This window comes from Salvelinus namaycush, chromosome 6 (genome assembly GCF_016432855.1).
Source record: "Salvelinus namaycush isolate Seneca chromosome 6, SaNama_1.0, whole genome shotgun sequence".
NCBI lineage: Eukaryota > Metazoa > Chordata > Actinopteri > Salmoniformes > Salmonidae > Salvelinus > Salvelinus namaycush.
The window spans coordinates 33,185,884-33,203,875 of NC_052312.1; the positions used below are offsets into that span (position 1 = coordinate 33,185,884).

The following is a 17,992-nucleotide window of genomic DNA, read 5'->3' on the forward strand; positions in this document are numbered from 1 at the left end:
AGACTTTGAAACTGAGACACCCCTTTCGGTTCTCAAAACAATGTTCTGGACGTATTGCCAAATTGCTTGTACTGATAGTGAGGATTCTTCCCAGGCATGATCATTTAGTCACTTGCATGAACCCAGTCAACTTGGTTATTAGAAAAGCACAAACAAAACTTTTCTTCACATTCCCTCCTGTTATCACTCTGTGATAATTATTGTTGAATTTTAAGGTAAGCATTAGATTATAGCTTCTATTAAAAGTAGGTTCTTCTATTAAAGTAAGCGAAATCAACACATACAGACACTTCATCCTTTCAAACCCTTCACTCTGGGTTGTACAATCTAAAATACACACAAGGGATCCACAGACTCAGATTGCTTCCATAGCTCTTAATTTTTTAAAATGTATTACAAAAAACACAAGGAAGGGGTAGCATTAAAGTATTAGAACATGAAGGACAAACAATACAGCATCAAGACACTATCAAACATGTATGAGTCTTTCCGTAACAGAGCCATTCTTATGTGTGAGGGTGCGTGTGCATGATAGTGATATAAAATATATGTCATAGTTTCCTTTTTCATGATCACAATCTTGTGAAACCCGAACCCTCCAAGATCCCCCCCCCACAGTTCCCCAATAGCTGTCCCTCAACCATTCGGGACCCCTCCCACAGTCCACCCCGGAATTTTTTAAACAATTAATTCCATTCCATTCTTCTATTAAAGTAAGCGAAATCAACACATACAACCAGACGCTTCATCCTTTCAAACCCTTCACTCTGGGTTGTACAATCTAAAATACACACAAGGGATCTATAGACTGTTTCCAAAGCTCTTACCTATAAAACCATTGCAATAGAATGTTTAATCATAAGACCTTCCCTTCATACAGTTACACATGCTTCATTACGCAATTTCAATTATTGTATTCTGACGTAAAATGTTCCTTCACAAAGCCATGGGGCTCAGACAGGTTCATCGACGTGTACGGAGGAGGAATTTGAATGTAAATCTGACACGACGCTTCTATGACAGGTGTGTCCAATTGACATTGACATTGACACAGTATGTCAATCTATTTCAGATGATTCATGTCAGTTGAGACGACCCATAAATAAATGTATTTATTCGTTGTATTTTTATGTCAGGTGTCATGTAGTTTTTATATATTGCATGTATATGTGCTGTTTTTCTTTCAAATAAGGAAGTCTCTACAGTGATCCTAGGTAAACAAAGTAGAGCAGGGGGAACCCTCAGTCATATTGACGAAGATATTCAAACTTTATTGCCCAGGCACCACATCTGACACACACACACACACACACAGGCAACCGGTAGCCTAGTAGCTTGGAGCAGCAACAGTCATGTCAGAGTCAGAAGATCAGGCACAAAAATAGGTGGTATTTAATTTACAGTGCAGGCGATGAGAGAACTGAAATCAGAGACGTTATTTACAAAGTATCTGAAAAATAAACAGTTTGCCAACAACAATATTACCTTGACTTGAGCACAAAGCCAAAAGCGCCTCCAACACAGTTCCAAACACCCATGAACTCACACATCGGAGTAGGACTGCAACTAGCAGAGCTCTGTAACAACATACAACCTCACCAATAGCTCTTCCTGAATGAGGAGAAAGGAAAGGAAAGGAAAAAGGACCTGCCCTATCAACATCTAAACTTGCCAATTTGACTGGTATGGTGGTCACGGTACCTAGCCACTGGCACCCACACGTGTTGATGAAATGTTTGTCATCTTCACCGTACTGAGTGCACTGTAGGTTGTGCTACTAGCATGTCAATATCACAAATGTATGAATATTCAATTTCTCTTTCGTGGTCTATTAATTTAAGGTTTTCATATTTTATTTCTACTTTACTGTATGTCTTTCTCTTTTAATTAGTTCACCTTGTTATCTAGTACCCTGTGTGCGGTGTTGGAATGTGCTGGTAATTTGATTGGCCAGGTCTGGATGCCAGCTGTATGTGTGAGGCTGTAATCAGGGGTAAGGAATTCCTGCAGGGTTGAGGAGAGGTGGATGTTATCCAGGTTTGATTAAGTTGGCTGGAGCCAATTTGGGGAAATATTCTCTCTCATCCCTCTCTCCCCCTATCCCCCCTTTATCTCTCCTCTATTCTACCCTCCCCGTTTCCATCCCTCTTCTTATTTTCTCCCACCTATCTCCCCCATCCCTCTCCTTCCTGTTTTTCTGCTCCTCTCCCTCTATCCATCCAGCTCTGCTCTCCACACAGACGAGAATAGTAATGTTGTTTAGAAGCAATTAAAACCTCTGTTGGGATCCTGGGTCAGGATTGAAGGATGAATTTTGACAGAATGAGGCGATTGTTTTTATTTTCTTTGATATATACTTTATTTGTTTGTGCTGAGGGGATTTGAGTCATTTACATAGAGCTTATAGCTAGCTACATCTCTCAGAATCATCTCAGCAACACGAATTCATGCAGCAACACACACAGCATTCACACACTCTCTCTCGCTCTCTCAAACACACACACACACACACTCCACAGGGCCTTATTAACCTAATTGGCAGATTTGGGTGCTACGGTGCAGATTGGCGTGCTGGGATGGGAACTTGATGAGTGTCATGCCGTGCTTATCATTAGGCAGGAGGACAACTGGTGATGTCATTATTCTCCATGGATACAATCTGTTACTGTAGCTCTTCATCTTCACCTGTGACACAGTCTAAAAGGGGAGGTGACAAGATGGTGGAAATGTGCGACACATAAACATGTCCTCTGTTTCAGTTATCTGTTTGAGTTGAGTCTTCATTTCCTGCTTAATAACCACCATCGACCCTGACCAGACACTGTCGTTGCAGCAGCATACAGCCCACCAACTCTCTCTCTGTGTGTGTGTGTGTGTGTGTGTGTAACTGTGTGTGTAACTGTCTCTCCCCTCACCCTTTATCCTGACGCATGTCCGCCCTTCTCTGTCAGATTGTTTTACAGTAGGTCTTTCTGTGTTTGTGTGTGTGTGTGTCTGGGTTAATTAGCTACAGAGCGGTCCCATCTATCAGCCTAATTCTCCGTCCGTGCCCAAGACAGCTCCATTAGCACTGTGTACACACACACACACACACACACACACACACACACACACACACACACATAGAGCAGCCCCAGCAGGGTAGATGGTGTGCTGAACCTCCAGATACAATATCAGGGTGGATATTATAATATAGCTTGGTAGAATGAGCAGATAACTGTTACTAGAATCCCCTCAACATCATTTGAAGTATAACTTCCAGGTCCCGATGGACATTGCTGGTATTTCCCAAAAGTGACGTCATCTGTCAATGTGACATCGACCTTGCAGTAAGTCACTCTCTGTCCCCATATCCTCTTCTTCCCTTGATATTACCTGTGTAAAGTCTGCCTTTCATTCATACATACAGTGGGGCAAAAAAGTATTTAGTCAGCCACCAATTGTGCAAGTTCTCACACTTAAAAAGATGAGAGAGGCCTGTAATTTTCATCATAGGTACACTTCAACTATGACAGACAAAATGAGGGAAAAAAATCCAGAAAATCACATTGTAGGATTTTTTATGAATTTATTTGCAAATTATGGTGGAAAATAAGTATTTGGTCAATAACAAAAGTTTATCTCAATACTTCGTTATATACCCTTTGTTGGCAATGACAGAGGTCAAACGTTTTCTGTAAGTCTTCACAAGGTTTTCACACACTGTTGCTGGTATTTTGGCCCATTCCTCCATGCAGATCTCCTCTAGAGCAGTGATGTTTTGGGGCTGTTGCTGGGCAACACGGACTTTCAACTCCCTCCAAAGATTTTCTATGGGGTTGAGATCTGGAGACTGGCTAGGCCACTCCAGGACCTTGAAATGCTTCTTACGAAGCCACTCCTTCGTTGCCCGGGCGGTGTGTTTGGGATCATTGTCATGCTGAAAGACCCAGCCACGTTTCATCTTCAATGCCCTTGCTGATGGAAGGAGGTTTTCACTCAAAATCTCACGATACATGGCCCCATTCATTCTTTCCTTTACACGGATCAGTCGTCCTGGTCCCTTTGCAGAAAAACAGCCCCAAAGCATGATGTTTCCACCCCCATGGTTCACAGTAGGTATGGTGTTCTTTGGATGCAACTCAGCATTCTTTGTCCTCCAAACACGACGAGTTGAGTTTTTACCAAAAAGTTATATTTTGGTTTCATCTGACCATATGACATTCTCCCAATCTTCTTCTGGATCATCCAAATGCTCTCTAGCAAACTTCAGACGGGCCTGGACATGTACTGGCTTAAGCAGGGGGACACGTCTGGCACTGCAGGATTTGAGTCCCTGGCGGCGTAGTGTGTTACTGATGGTAGGCTTTGTTACTTTGGTCCCAGCTCTCTGCAGGTCATTCACTAGATCCCCCCGTGTGGTTCTGGGATTTTTGCTCACCGTTCTTGTGATCATTTTGACCCCACGGGGTGAGATCTTGCGTGGAGCCCCAGATCGAGGGAGATTATCAGTGGTCTTGTATGTCTTCCATTTCCTAATAATTGCTCCCACAGTTGATTTCTTCAAACCAAGCTGCTTACCTATTGCAGATTCAGTCTTCCCAGCCTGGTGCAGGTCTACAATTTTGTTTCTGGTGTCCTTTGACAGCTCTTTGGTCTTGGCCATAGTGGAGTTTGGAGTGTGACTGTTTGAGGTTGTGGACAGGTGTCTTTTATACTGATAACAAGTTCAAACAGGTGCCATTAATACAGGTAACGAGTGGAGGACAGAGGAGCCTCTTAAAGAAGAAGTTACAGGTCTGTGAGAGCCAGAAATCTTGCTTGTTTGTAGGTGACCAAATACTTATTTTCCACCATAATTTGCAAATAAATTCATTAAAAATCCTACAATGTGATTTTCTGGATTTTTTTTCTCATTTTGTCTGTCATAGTTGAAGTGTACCTATGATGAAAATTACAGGCCTCTCTCATCTTTTTAAGTGGGAGAACTTGCACAATTGGTGGCTGACTAAATACTTTTTTGCCCCACTGTACATACATACATACAATGCTAACCTGTGGCCTGTGTGATTACATGCATGTGTTTGTCAATATACATGTATGTGTGTACTTGTGTGTACCGTATGTGTTTAATAGTATTAACATGCTGATCGGTGCTTTCCCAGCAGAGAGTGGGATGTGTAATTGTGACTTTATTTTCCCCTGGCATCGGTTTGAACCACACGCTCCTCAGCCTCTCCCTCTCCTCTCCTCCGACCGGCAGGCTGATTATTTGATCAGCTCTGATTGAAACTGCATATTCATTAGAACAAATGGAATTAGAGGTGGATTCACGGCCTAATCAACTTCTCCAGCGAAATCGTAACGAATCCATTTCCTTCCTCCTCCCCTCCCTCTGGACTCTCCCTCCCTCTGCTTTGAAAACGGCTGCTTCCTCAACCCTCGGCTCATAGATGATTCCTGCTTTACGGCAGAGAGTCACAAGCTTGTCACCGCAGTAGGACTGATTTATTATGGAGTCGACGAGCGCTTATTTCCCCTTGTTTCTCTGCATTAGTCCAGAACGCGTAGATTTTAATAAAAAGTTGGGACTCGTTTGACTAGTGACTCATGAGCAGAGCCACGTACAGTATATACATAATTATGTATATGACTCAGGTCAGGAGAATGGGTTGTATTCATAAAGGTTGCTTTGACTTTAATTGTACGCTGTGCACAGTATTCAGCATAGTAGACAGCACAGTATACAGTATAGAGTACAGTATTCAGCACAGTATTCAGCATAGTAGACAGTACAGTAGACAGTACAGTAGACAGTACAGTAGACAGCACAGTATACAGTAGACAGTACAGTATACAGCACAGTAGACAGTACACTATACAGCACAGTATACAGTATAGAGCACAGTATACAGCACAGTATACAGTATACAGCACAGTAGACGGTATAGTGTACAGTATACCGCACAGTATACCGCACAGTATACAGTACAGTATACAGCACAGTATACAGCATAGTATACAGCACAGTAGACATCACAGTAGACGGTATAGTATACAGCACAGTGTACAGTATACAGTACAGTAGACGGTATAGTATACAGCACAGTATACAGCACAGTAGACGGTATAGTATACATCACAGTATACAGCACCATAGACGGTATAGTATACAGTACAGTAGACTGTGTAGTATACAGTACAGTAGACAGCACAGTGTACAGTGTACAATAGACTGTACAGTATACAGCACAGTATACAGCACAGTATACAGCACAGTATACAGTACAGTAGACGGTATAGTATACAGCACAATATACAGTACAGTAGACAGCACAGTATACTGTATAGTACTTATTTAATGTGTGTGGTATACTGTTTATTTATCAACTCATTACCTCCCTATGTTACTCATCCCACACAGTCTTTAATTTTCTCATTCTCTCCGTCTTTTTCTTTAACAGAGATCAAAAGAGGCATGCTTTCCGAGGTCATTAGGTCACTCATCGCCATGCCGATACGGACGAACGTGATTTCATATTCATGAGCTCACATCTTTCTTCCTTTGATGTGGGAAAATAAGATGCACTGTTTTATCCTTCATTTGTTTACCTTCAACCAACATACATTATTAATATCTGCTTGGCTAAACTTTACGAACGTTTGTATTGCTTTGTGTTTGTAATACTCCTTAGTTTTGGAAACTATAAACTCTTCAAAAGTTCACTTACCATTCGTCAAAACAAATATATCTTCCAAGAGCGCTGACAACATTGAAAATGTAGCTAGTATAATAGTCTTTCATGGCTGGAAGATTGGTGAAAGTGAGTGAAAGTGAGAGCCTCCTCGCCTGGGAATCAAAGAAGTCTCCAATTACTTGTTCGTTGTTAGATGTGCTGTTTTTGAGCTGACAAGCGTTGATAGCACTGAGACTCAGAGACTCAGAGCAATGGGTTCCATCAGTATTCACTACAAGCAGCTGTCCTTCTAGAATCCCTCCACACCTTCCATTCCCCATCTACTGATTCTGCTGTGTTCAGCTATCAGGACAGTTTGCGTTTACATAATTTGTGTTACTGTGTGTGTGTACAGAGAGAGAGAATGTGACCTGCCTCGGGGTCTTGATTATGATTGGCAGCTCTTCTCTCTCTCTGAGAATGCCATTGACGCAGCCTTAGACTACGTGCGTGTGAACACTTCCGTGTGTTGTGTGAATACAGTGCATTCAGAAAGTATTCAGACCCCTTGACTTTATCCACATTTTGTTACGTTAAAGCCTTATTCTAAAATTGTTTAAATTGTTTTTACCCCTCATCAAACTACACACAATACCAGTAATGACAAAGCAAAAACAGGTTTTTAGAAATGTTTGCAATTTATAAAACAAAAAAGAAAAACTGAAATGTACATAGGTACTCAGAACCTTTACTCAGTACTTTGTTGAAGCAACTTTGGCAGCGATTAGTCTTCTTGGGTATGACGCTACAAGCTTGGCACAACTGTATTTTGAGAATTTCTCCCATTCTTCTCTGCAGATCCTCTGAAGCTCTGTCAGGTTGGATGGGGAGAGTCACTGCACCGTTATTGTCAGGTCTCTCCAGAGATGTTCGATCGGGTTCAAGTCCGGGCTCTGGCTGGGCCACTCAAGGACTCAAGAGACTTATCCTGAAGCCACTCCTGCATTGTCTTGGCTGTGTGCTTAGGGTCATTGTCCTGTTGGATGGTGAACCTTCGCCCCAGTCTGAGGTCCTGAGTGCTTTGGAGCAGGTTTTCATCAAGGATCTCTCTGTACTTTGCTCCGTTCATCTTTCCCTCGATCCTGAATTGTCTCCCAGTTCCTGCTTCTGAAGAACATCCCTACAGCATGACACAGCCACCACCATACTTCACCGTAGGGATGGTGCCAGGTTTTCTCTAGACGTGACGCTTGGCATTCAGGCCAAATAGTTCAATGTTGGTTTCATCAGGCCAGAGAATCTTGTTTCTCATGGTCTGAGTCGTTTATGTGCCTTTTGGGCAAACTCCATGCGGGCTGTCATGTGCCTCTTCCTGAGGAGTGGCTACCCTCTGGCCACTGTACCATAAAGACCTGATTTGTGGAGTGCTGCAGAGATAGTTGTCCTTCTGGAAAGTTCTCCCATCTCCACAGAGGAACTCTGGAGCTCTGTCAGAGTGACCATCAGGTTCTTGGTCACCTCCCTGACCAGCTCTAGGAAGAATCTTGGTGGTTCCTCCAAACTTATTCCATTTAAGAATGATGGAGGCCACTGTGTTCCCCCTTCAATGCTGCAGAAATGTTTTGGTACCCCTCCCCAGATCTGTGCCTCGACAGAATCCTGTCTTGGAGCTCTTCAGACAATTCCTTTGACCTCGTGGATTGGTTTTTGATCTGACATGCACTGTCAACTGTGGGGCCTTATATAGACAGGTGTGCGCCTTTCCAAATCATGTCAAATCAATTTAATTTACCACAGGTGGACTTCAATCAAGTTGTAGAAATATCTCAAGGATGATCAATGGAAACAGGATGCACGTGAGCTCAATTTCGAGTCTCATAGCAAAGGGTCTGAATTAGATTATGATTTTTCAACGCCGATACCGATTATTGGAGGACAAAAAAAGCCGATACCGATTAATAGGCCGATTTAAATAAAAAATATTAAATAAAATAATAATAATAAAAAAAATATGTATGTATGTATATGTATATATATGTATATATATATATATATATATATATATATATATATATATATATATATATATATATATATATATATATATATATATATATATATATATATCATACACCCACACACACACATTTTTGTAATAATGACAATTGCAACAATACTGAATGAACAATGAACACTTTTATTTTAACTTAATATAATACATAAAATCAATTTAGTCTCAAATAACATGAGAACATATGTTAAAACGAACCACCAGCTTTCATGGGTCTTCAATATTCCCAGTTAAGAAGTTTTAGGTTGTAGTGCAGAAAGCAGAGCTTGTCTGCATGGTCCCCTGTCAGTCTGCTCCTCCGCGAAACACAGACCTTATTTGAAGTAGATCAAGACATTCTCTATGGAAGACATGAACGGTAAAATAACGAAGGAACCCCTTTCAAGTTCAGCCGCAAGTTATTACAGGAATTGTAACGCGTCGACTATTTCTCTCTAAACCATATTCCTTTGACTAATCTGGAAACTATCAAATCAAAATCAAAACGTTTATTCCGTTCCGTATTTTATCTAACGGGTGGCATCCATGAGTCTAAATATTTCTGTTACATTGCACAACCTTCAATGTTATGTCATAATTACGTAAAATTCTGGCAAATTAGTTCGCAAAGAGCCAGGCGGCCCAAACTGTTGTATATACCCTGACTCTGCGTGCAATGAACGCAAGAGAAATGACACAATTTCACCTGGTTAATATTGCCTGCTAACCTGGATTTCTTTTAGCTAAATATGCAGGTTTAAAAATATATACTTGTGTATTGATTTTAAGAAAGGCATTGATGTTTATGGTTAAGTACACATTGGAGCAATGACAGTCATTGATTGTTTTTTATAAGATAAGTTTAATGCTAGCCTGCAACTTACCTTAGCTTACTGCATTCACGTAACAGGCAGGCTCCTCGTGGAGTGCAATGTAATCAGGTGTTAGCGCATTGGACTAGTAAACTGTAAGGTTGCAAGATTGGATCCCCCGAGCTGACAAGGTTAAAAATCTGTGGCAGGCAGAACGTTCCTAGGCCATCATTGAAAATAAGGTATTTACATTTTTTTTTTAATACATTTGGAAACATTTCTAAACCTGTTTTTGCTTCGTCAATATGGGGTATTGTGTGTAGATTAATGAGGATAGGCTGTAACGTAACAAAATGTGGAAAAAGTCAATGGGGTCTGAATAGTTTCTGAATGCACTGTATGTGGTGTACGAGTGTGTGTGGGAGTGGGAGCATACAAGTGTGAGTGTGTGTACATGTCTGTGTGTGTGAGAGAGAGAGAGAGTGTGTGTGTGTAATTCAGCCCCAGGGCAGTCTCTCCCTCTGGAGAAATCAACCTATCAGTCGGCCATCTCTCACCCAGAGTCCATTACTTTGCCATCTGACTTTCAGCCCTCCCTGTCCTCCCTGCATGTCTGTCTGCGTGCCATTATGCCTCTCTCTCTCTCTACCTGCAGCACTGTCAACAAGGCAGGTCCTACAGGCACTAGTTTTGTCGCACCTGGACTACTGTTCTGTCATGTGGTCAGGTGCCACAAAAAAGGACTGCAATTGGTTCAGAACAGGGCAGCACTGCTGGCCCTTGGATGTACACAGAGAGCTAATATTAATAATATGCATGTCAATCTCTCCTGTCTCAAAGTGGAGGAGAGATTGACTTCATCACTGCTCGTCTTTATGAGAGGTATTGACATGTTGAATGCACCGAGCTGTCTGTTTGAACTACTGGCACACAGCTCGGACACCCATGCATACCCCACAAGACATGTCACAAGAGGTCTCTTCACAGTCCCCAAGTCCAGAACAGACTGGAAGGCGCACAGTACTAAATAGAGCCATGACTACATGGAACTCTATTCCACATCAAGTAACTCATGCAAGCAGTAAAATTAGATTTAAAAAAACAGATAAAAAAACTCCTTGTGGAACAGCGGGGACTGTGAAGCAACACAAACATAGGCACATGCATACACACACACACACGATAGCATACACACACGTACACATGGATTTTGTACTGTATATCTGCGGTAGTGGTGGAGTAGGGGCCTGAGGGCAAACGATCTGTGAATGTATTGTAATGTTTTTAAAATTGTATAAACTGCCTTAATTTTGCTGGACCCCAGGAAGAGTAGCTGTTGCCTTGGCAGCAGCTAATGGGGATCCATAATAAATACAAATACCTCCCTATCCAAGCCTCTCTCTTTCTACCTCTCTGTCCAAGCCCCTCTCTTTATAGCTCCAAATCCAATCCTTTCTCTACCTCTCTATCCAAGCCTCTCTCTACCTCTCTATCCAAGCCTCTCTCTACCTCTCTATCCAAGCCTCTCTCTGCCTGCCTCCCTATCCAGCCTCTCCCTGCCTACCTTCATACCCCAGCCTGTCTCCTGTCTGGGGCTCTCCTGCCTAGCTTCTCTGCCTCTCTGTCGCAGGCTCCTTGGCTGGGGTCGCTGCTTTTCTGGGGCTCTTTCAGCTGGGCTGTCTGGTCTCTGATAAACCACTTGGATGGAATATGACCTCTGGCTAGTGTAATCTATCTCCATTTCTTCAGTGCCACGCTATCAGTAATTACCCTCTCATTCTGTCCCCCTATCCTCTGAAGAGTGACACCATTTCTACTCTCATCTATCTCAACGCATCCCTTCATCTCTCTCTCTCTCTCTCTCTCTCTCTCTCGGCTTACTCTGTCTTTCCTCAGAATCCCCTCAGATCATGTATGCGTGTCCTTGGCTCCCAATCTAAGTTATAACATGTTTAACGCCTTCTCCTCTCCTTCTCTGTCCTACCTCACCCCTTCCCTCTTTTCTCTCTCCCTCTCCTCAGATCCCTCAGATCAGCTATGCGTCCACGGCCCCGGAGCTCAGTGACAACACGAGGTATGACTTCTTCTCCCGCGTCGTCCCTCCGGACTCCTACCAGGCCCAGGCAATGATGGACATCGTCACGGCGATGGGATGGAACTACGTGTCCACGCTCGCCTCCGAGGGGAACTACGGCGAGAGCGGTGTCGAGGCCTTCGTGCAGATCTCCCGGGAAACAGGTACGTGGAATAGCGAAAACATGCTCGGACACACTCATACACACAGTACTGAATGGAGGTGCTGCACAGTCCACAGTTCTTGAGTGTTTGGACATCTCTCTTCAGTGATGGGTCTCTGTGGAACTCCGAACAGCAGTAGCTGCCCTAGTAAATGCCAGTCTCAAATATCTCTATTTAATAACATCAGTGATATTAACTGTCAGATAGTATCTGTCAGCTACAGATTGACAGTCAGTCAGCATAAAAAAAACACATTTCATCAGACAAAGTCTCGAGTGGTTTTAACTTGTCTCCGTGTGTCTGTTGAGAGTGCTCGGGTTTGCCAGCGATCACTGATGTCTATTTTTCTTACTGTGGGAAGGGAAACATCAAATGACACCTCCTTTCCCATATACTGAAATGCATAATGTTTGCTTGGGGAATATGCCATCAATTCAGACACCATATTCAAACAACTCAGACACGTGAATTCACCCCCAAACTCACAGATATACATCAGTGAGCATTGGAGCCCCTGCTGTGCTAACTGCTGTAAGCAGTGCTGCTAGTTTCTACTGTGTGACTTGACTGTGGGTTTCTATACTGTGGGTTTAGTCGTTGTGCTGCTCTCTTCCCTGCTGTGCTGAGGGCTATGTGGCGTGACAGTGAACAGTCAGCTGTTCAGATGTTTAGCCTTGCTAGAGCTGTGCAGATGTTGACATGGCTGGAGGGGAGAGGGGGGAGGAAGGGGAGGGAAGAGGAGGGGAAAGGGAGAGGATGAAGAGGAAAGAAGCAGGCCCAAACATCAGCAGTGGAGATGTCTGTATGTCTGTCCATTTGATACGATGCTGAGCAACACATTTAAAAGCTAAAAGAGAATACCCTGCAGATCCACACACTCAATCTAACATATTTCATTCAGTAGGCTCTGTGTTGAGGGCAATTGCAGTCCTAAGTGGTTAGAATGAAGTAAATGTCCATACCCTGTTTCCTGCTCCAGAGCGGACAGCTTTTATTCCACTACACTGTGTATTCTAGTTGTGGAGTAATACTAACACCTGTCGTGGAAATTCGTACTGAGAGAGACTTTGTCATTTCTTCAAACAAATATCTTTATTTAATATCGATTAAATATTGCAATGATGAAGCTGTCGACCCCACACTCTAAAATGTGTTGTTGAGGCTTAACCTTTACAGACAATGTTCGTTCTTATATAGCTGACACTAAGAATGCTTAGTCATGGCTGGTTCCACCCCTCCCATGCAGATTGGGGGGCACCACAAGCCACTTTGGGTACATATTGTGGTTATTTGCACCCAGTGTTGTTTTAACCCCCACCTGGCTTAGTATCCCAGATGCAAGGAGGATTTTGAGACAATAAGGGATTGTTATACTCCTAAACTCTCTCTAGTAAAACTCATTATTGACCATACACCCAGATTAGCTGCAGGGAGCTAGAATGGAGACCACAAAAACACAGCATTAATAGAACAGAAATGTCTTACTATTTGTTAAGTATTCAATGTTAACTATTAATATAAAATAATCTGGTAAATACGTAATTATTCTCACACACCATGATCCTCCCACTACCCTGTCTGTGGCGGTCTCTGGACACACGAGGGTGGTCCGGAAGATGTACCGTATGTTTGCGCGTCCACGTGTTTGTCTATGTGCCTACATTGATGTGTGTAAGGAGTCTGAGAGGAGAGAGAAGTCGACTGACTGTCCCTCTGAAGTGGTTTTAATGAAGAGAAGCTGGGAGGAGGAGAAGAGGGAAGGATGAGGCAAGGGGGAAAGGGGAAGAGAGGAACAACAGAATGAGGCCACAGCAGGCTACATGGATGTAATCACAAAGTAATGACAGGTGTCAGACCAACCATCCTCCTCTCTCTCTCTCTCTCACTCTGTCATCGCCAGTGATTAAATTAAGGAGTGATTGTTAGGTGATTGAATTATTATTTAATATTATTATTATTATTATTACGATGACTGCCACCACCGCTTACGCTCCTCCCTGCATGCTGCTACCGAGCAGCTGTAGTAATTGCTGTTTAATTGAGGAGTTATGATTCCAGAGACTTTGTTTGTGAAGCACGTCTCTGCTCCCTTTAGGCATATTAAGGATGTTTTCACCATAACGTGTAAGACGCACCTAACCATTAATAACGTGATGATGGGGGATGTCTGTAGAGAGAGGGAATGGTGTGTCCATTTTAACTAGCTGACGCTCTCATCGTGTGTGAGGCAGGGGAAAGCGAGGGAGTGAAAGCAGGAGAGACGGAGAGGGAATGAAAGAGGGAATGAAAGACCTTGAGCATTTCAGATTGACTGTAGGTTGTGACAGTGCGGTACACTATTTTCCTATTGCTGTGTGTGAAGAAGAAGAGAGAAAGGAGAGAGCATGAGAGAGAGAAGGCGTGGGAGAAGAGGGAAGAGACTGGGGGGGGGGGTTGAGAGACATAGAGGAAGAGGGATAGAGTGAGGGAAAGACAGAGAGATGTGACATGGAGAGAGAGAGAGATGTTGAGGTAGAGTGAGGGAGAGACAGAGATGTGACATGGAGAGAGAGATGTTGAGGTAGAGTGAGGGAGAGACAGAGATGTGACATGGAGAGAGAGAGAGAGAGAGAGATGTTGAGGGAGAGACAGATGTGACATGGAGAGAGAGAGAGATGTTGAGGTAGAGTGAGGGAGAGACAGATGTTGAGGGAGAGAGAGAGAGATGTTGAGGTAGAGTGAGGGAGAGACAGAGATGTGACATGGAGAGAGAGAGAGATAAGGTAGAGTGAGGGAGAGACAGAGAGATGTGACATGGAGAGAGAGAGAGATAGTGAGGGAGAGACAGAGAGATGCGACATGGAGAGAGAGAGAGATGTTGAGGTAGAGTGCGAGAGATCCAGATGGGAGGTATTCTCTCTCTCCCGTCCAGACATCCAGATGACAGGCTCTCCTCCAGCTGTAGGATAAGAGTTGGATTACAACATAGAGATGGAGGATTCACACACACACACAGAGAGGGAGACAGAAGATTTAACAGCCAGCCAATTAGCCTAGTAACTAATGTCACACGATAGTCAGATGAGAAAGTCAATAGACATGCAACAATGAGCACCATGTTTCAGCGTCGGCTTAGTGGAAGTAACAATCCCTGTCTCCTCTGTGTGTGTGTGTGTCCTCTCTGCTCCCCCGCCTCCCTTCTGGTAACAACCTCTCATAAATACCTATCCAATTGACCTTTGTTTCATTTGTTCATTAACCTTTGATTATCTGGAATTAATTCCATTCACATTTAGCAAACAAACCAGGGCTCCCAAACGAGATGCGTCCAAAAAAGATAATAACAGCAAATGATTAGCAAACAAGGGATGCATGTAGGTTCACTGAGCCTGAACTGTTCCCTGAACAGTTCCACATGACTGGACCTCATTGTGGTGGGGAGACTGGGACAGCTGTAGACTGACAGTTATAATGACCAGCATCAGTGTGTGTGTGTGTGTGTGTGTGTGTGTGTGTGTGTGTGTGTGTGTGTGTGTGTGTGTGTGTGTGTGTGTGTGTGTGTGTGTGTGTGTGTGTGTGTGTGTGTGTGTGTGTGTGTGTGTGTGTGTGTGTGTGTGTGTTGACAAACGTCTCCACCATTGCCTCTCCGTGTTGAGTCGCAGTGGATGCCTCAAGGCTAGACGAGGCCAGTACATGACAGTGCTGACTATAGACTGACAGTCTAGAATGACCCACCAACGTTGGTGGATGTTAGACATTAGAGCAGACGTCATTTAACCCCGTTGTCTCTTAGCCTCACCCTCGTGTGTAGTAGTGGACACCCCGAAGCAAGATCAGGCCAGTACATGACACTGCATCCATCCATGTGTAATGTCAGGGGAGGGGTACTGCATGGCTTATAATATGTTTGGAGGATGTTGACATTAGGACAGAAATAACCCTAGTCCTCTTGTACAGTAGTGGGTGCCTAGTGGCTAGAGGAGGGATATATGCCTAGTGATATGATCATCAAGGCCGTAAGGCTTTTGCCTAAATGAATCACCAGAAGGAGATTCCCAGACGATCCCATGCCCTCGTGGAATAGCCTAAAGCGACAACCTCTCCTCACCCCTCCTGCACCCCCTGTCCCCTTCTCCCCCTTTTCTCTTCGTCCTCCACTCTCCAATAGTTAGTATCAGAGCATGCTTGTTACACAGACAGACCGACAGGCAGATTCAGAGACGTGCCTGGAGAACGCCAGGGCCCCCAAACCTCCAGACTGCGGAGCAGTAGCGCCAGTGACATCCAGACAGATCCAGGCAGAGGCCCTGACTATGACCTGTCATGACAGGCCTCAGGCGGGCATTCGACAGGCCTGACCAGGGGGCTGACACGGAGTGGAGGGAACTGACCATGAGTCACCATGGCTGGTGAATGAAAGGACACAGTGACAACACCATCCAGCCACCTTTCTCTGTAATGATCATTAAGAAAGTCTTCATCTTCTGCCTCCAGACCCCTGGTCAGATCTGGCAGAGAGGCAGTAGCTGACTGGGCCAGCAATAATGAACACGGCTCTGAATCAGTTACCTTCTCCTGGAGCAATGTCAGCTTATCCCAGCCTCTGTCCCCCAGGCGACAACAACCCAGCTCAGTACCTGCCACTAGGGCAACAGCCTAACGCAACCCAGCACAACCTTCTGCCAGCCTGTAGAGCTTTGACCCTAAACCAACCATTATAACCAGGAGAGGGACTCTCTGGCCTTACATCACCCCAGCCTGCTGTTGTCCCTGCTCGGGTGAAGAAGAGAGGATAAACCCTGGGAACTGGAGACCAGAGAGCCTGTGTGTCTGCCGTGGTACCTACCCATGTTGTCTGTGTACCACAGAGCTCTGAGCCTGTGTGTGTGTGTGTGTGTGTGTGTGTGTGTGTGTGTGTGTGTGTCTGTGTGTGTGTGTGTGTGTGTGTGTGTGTGTGTGTGTGTGTGTGTAAGCCTCGAGGGATTAGGGAAACTACATCTCCATAATGTAACGGACTGTGAGCTTTAGTCACCAGCCCTGAACAGAGAACAGATACCAGCCCACAATGACTGTTCTATAGCAGCTCAACTGGCATGGGAGAGGAATTCAGCACCACAGATGGACGAACGAAGACCAAACATCTCTTTGAGAATCATTAATTAAATGGTTATCTCAACGAGCTATTTAATTAGCTTTGTAGGATTTAATGATTTAATCTCCAGACTTTAATTTCCATCGCTGTCTGAAATCCTCGCTGTCCCTCAACTACGGTGGAGGTCTGACTCATTTCACAGACCATAACGTTGTATGAGTCAGCCTAAAGCCACGTGTGTGTGAGAGTGTGTGTGGAAGCCTTGTTTTCAGGCACCCTGTCCCCACAGATCAGTTGTGGATAAAAACACAGGTGACAAGATTCTGTACGCCTGCCTTTACCTGACTGTTCGTCATGCCACACCACAGCACTGCATGAGACGCCGCATAAGACGCTGTGTTGATTGACGATGGAGGGAGTAGAGAGCTTATATGGAGGAGGAGGAGGAGGGATGGAGGAGGAGGAGGAGGAGGAGAAAGAAGAGGATGACATTGACAACGTAGTGGAGGCCTATCCTTCACTGTCAGCCATTGTCCCCCTGGTGGCTTTATTCTCCCAGATCCTTGTCCTTGATTATGGGCTTCTGAGGATCAAGGGTAGGGGCTGATGTAATTCATCATTGTCTCAGAAAAGCACACACAGAGAGAGAGAGAGGGGGGGGAGAGGTCATGAGCAGATGAGCTCCTGCATTTTTCAGCATGTTCTTAAAAAATATTTAGTTAGATAAACTTGGATTTCTTTGGTCAGGGACATATACAGGATGCTACCCTCTACAACATATGCTTGACTCCAAATCAAAACTCAAAACCTACAACCTGATTTTGGACGGAATTACGGAATCACGTGGAAGGTTTACAACTACTAAAGATTTATTATTCCAAAGATATACAGCAAATGCTCTGGAAAACAAAAGAAACCTGAAATCGCCATCCGACCTGGAACGGAGTGAGTAATGTTTAGTCTGAAGCTATATTTTATTTCCAAAAGCCAAGAAGAAAAATACATTACATTACTTTATAAGGACTGAATGCTAAATTAAGGCTGCCAGGCTTGATACAACCTCAATTAGCACTGACGTGTCAAGTCAGAGATGTCAAAGCCCTTTAGCCCAATGGCAGGAGAGTCGCACAGTCTACTCCAACCAAATGGAGAGGCATTAGAAGCT

The 17,992-nt window shown here is 44.0% G+C and overlaps 1 protein-coding gene across 1 annotated transcript in view; it reads left to right on the forward strand.

Annotated features, from left to right (window-relative positions):
* The window catches only part of LOC120049340 (metabotropic glutamate receptor 8-like), a 241,559-nt gene that overhangs the window by 76,770 nt on the left and 146,797 nt on the right, over window positions 1-17,992 (forward strand). The window contains exon 2 of the mRNA XM_038995591.1: window positions 11,540-11,756. Within this exon, the coding sequence (XP_038851519.1) occupies window positions 11,540-11,756 (217 nt within the window). The remainder of the gene's footprint in view (window positions 1-11,539; window positions 11,757-17,992) is intronic.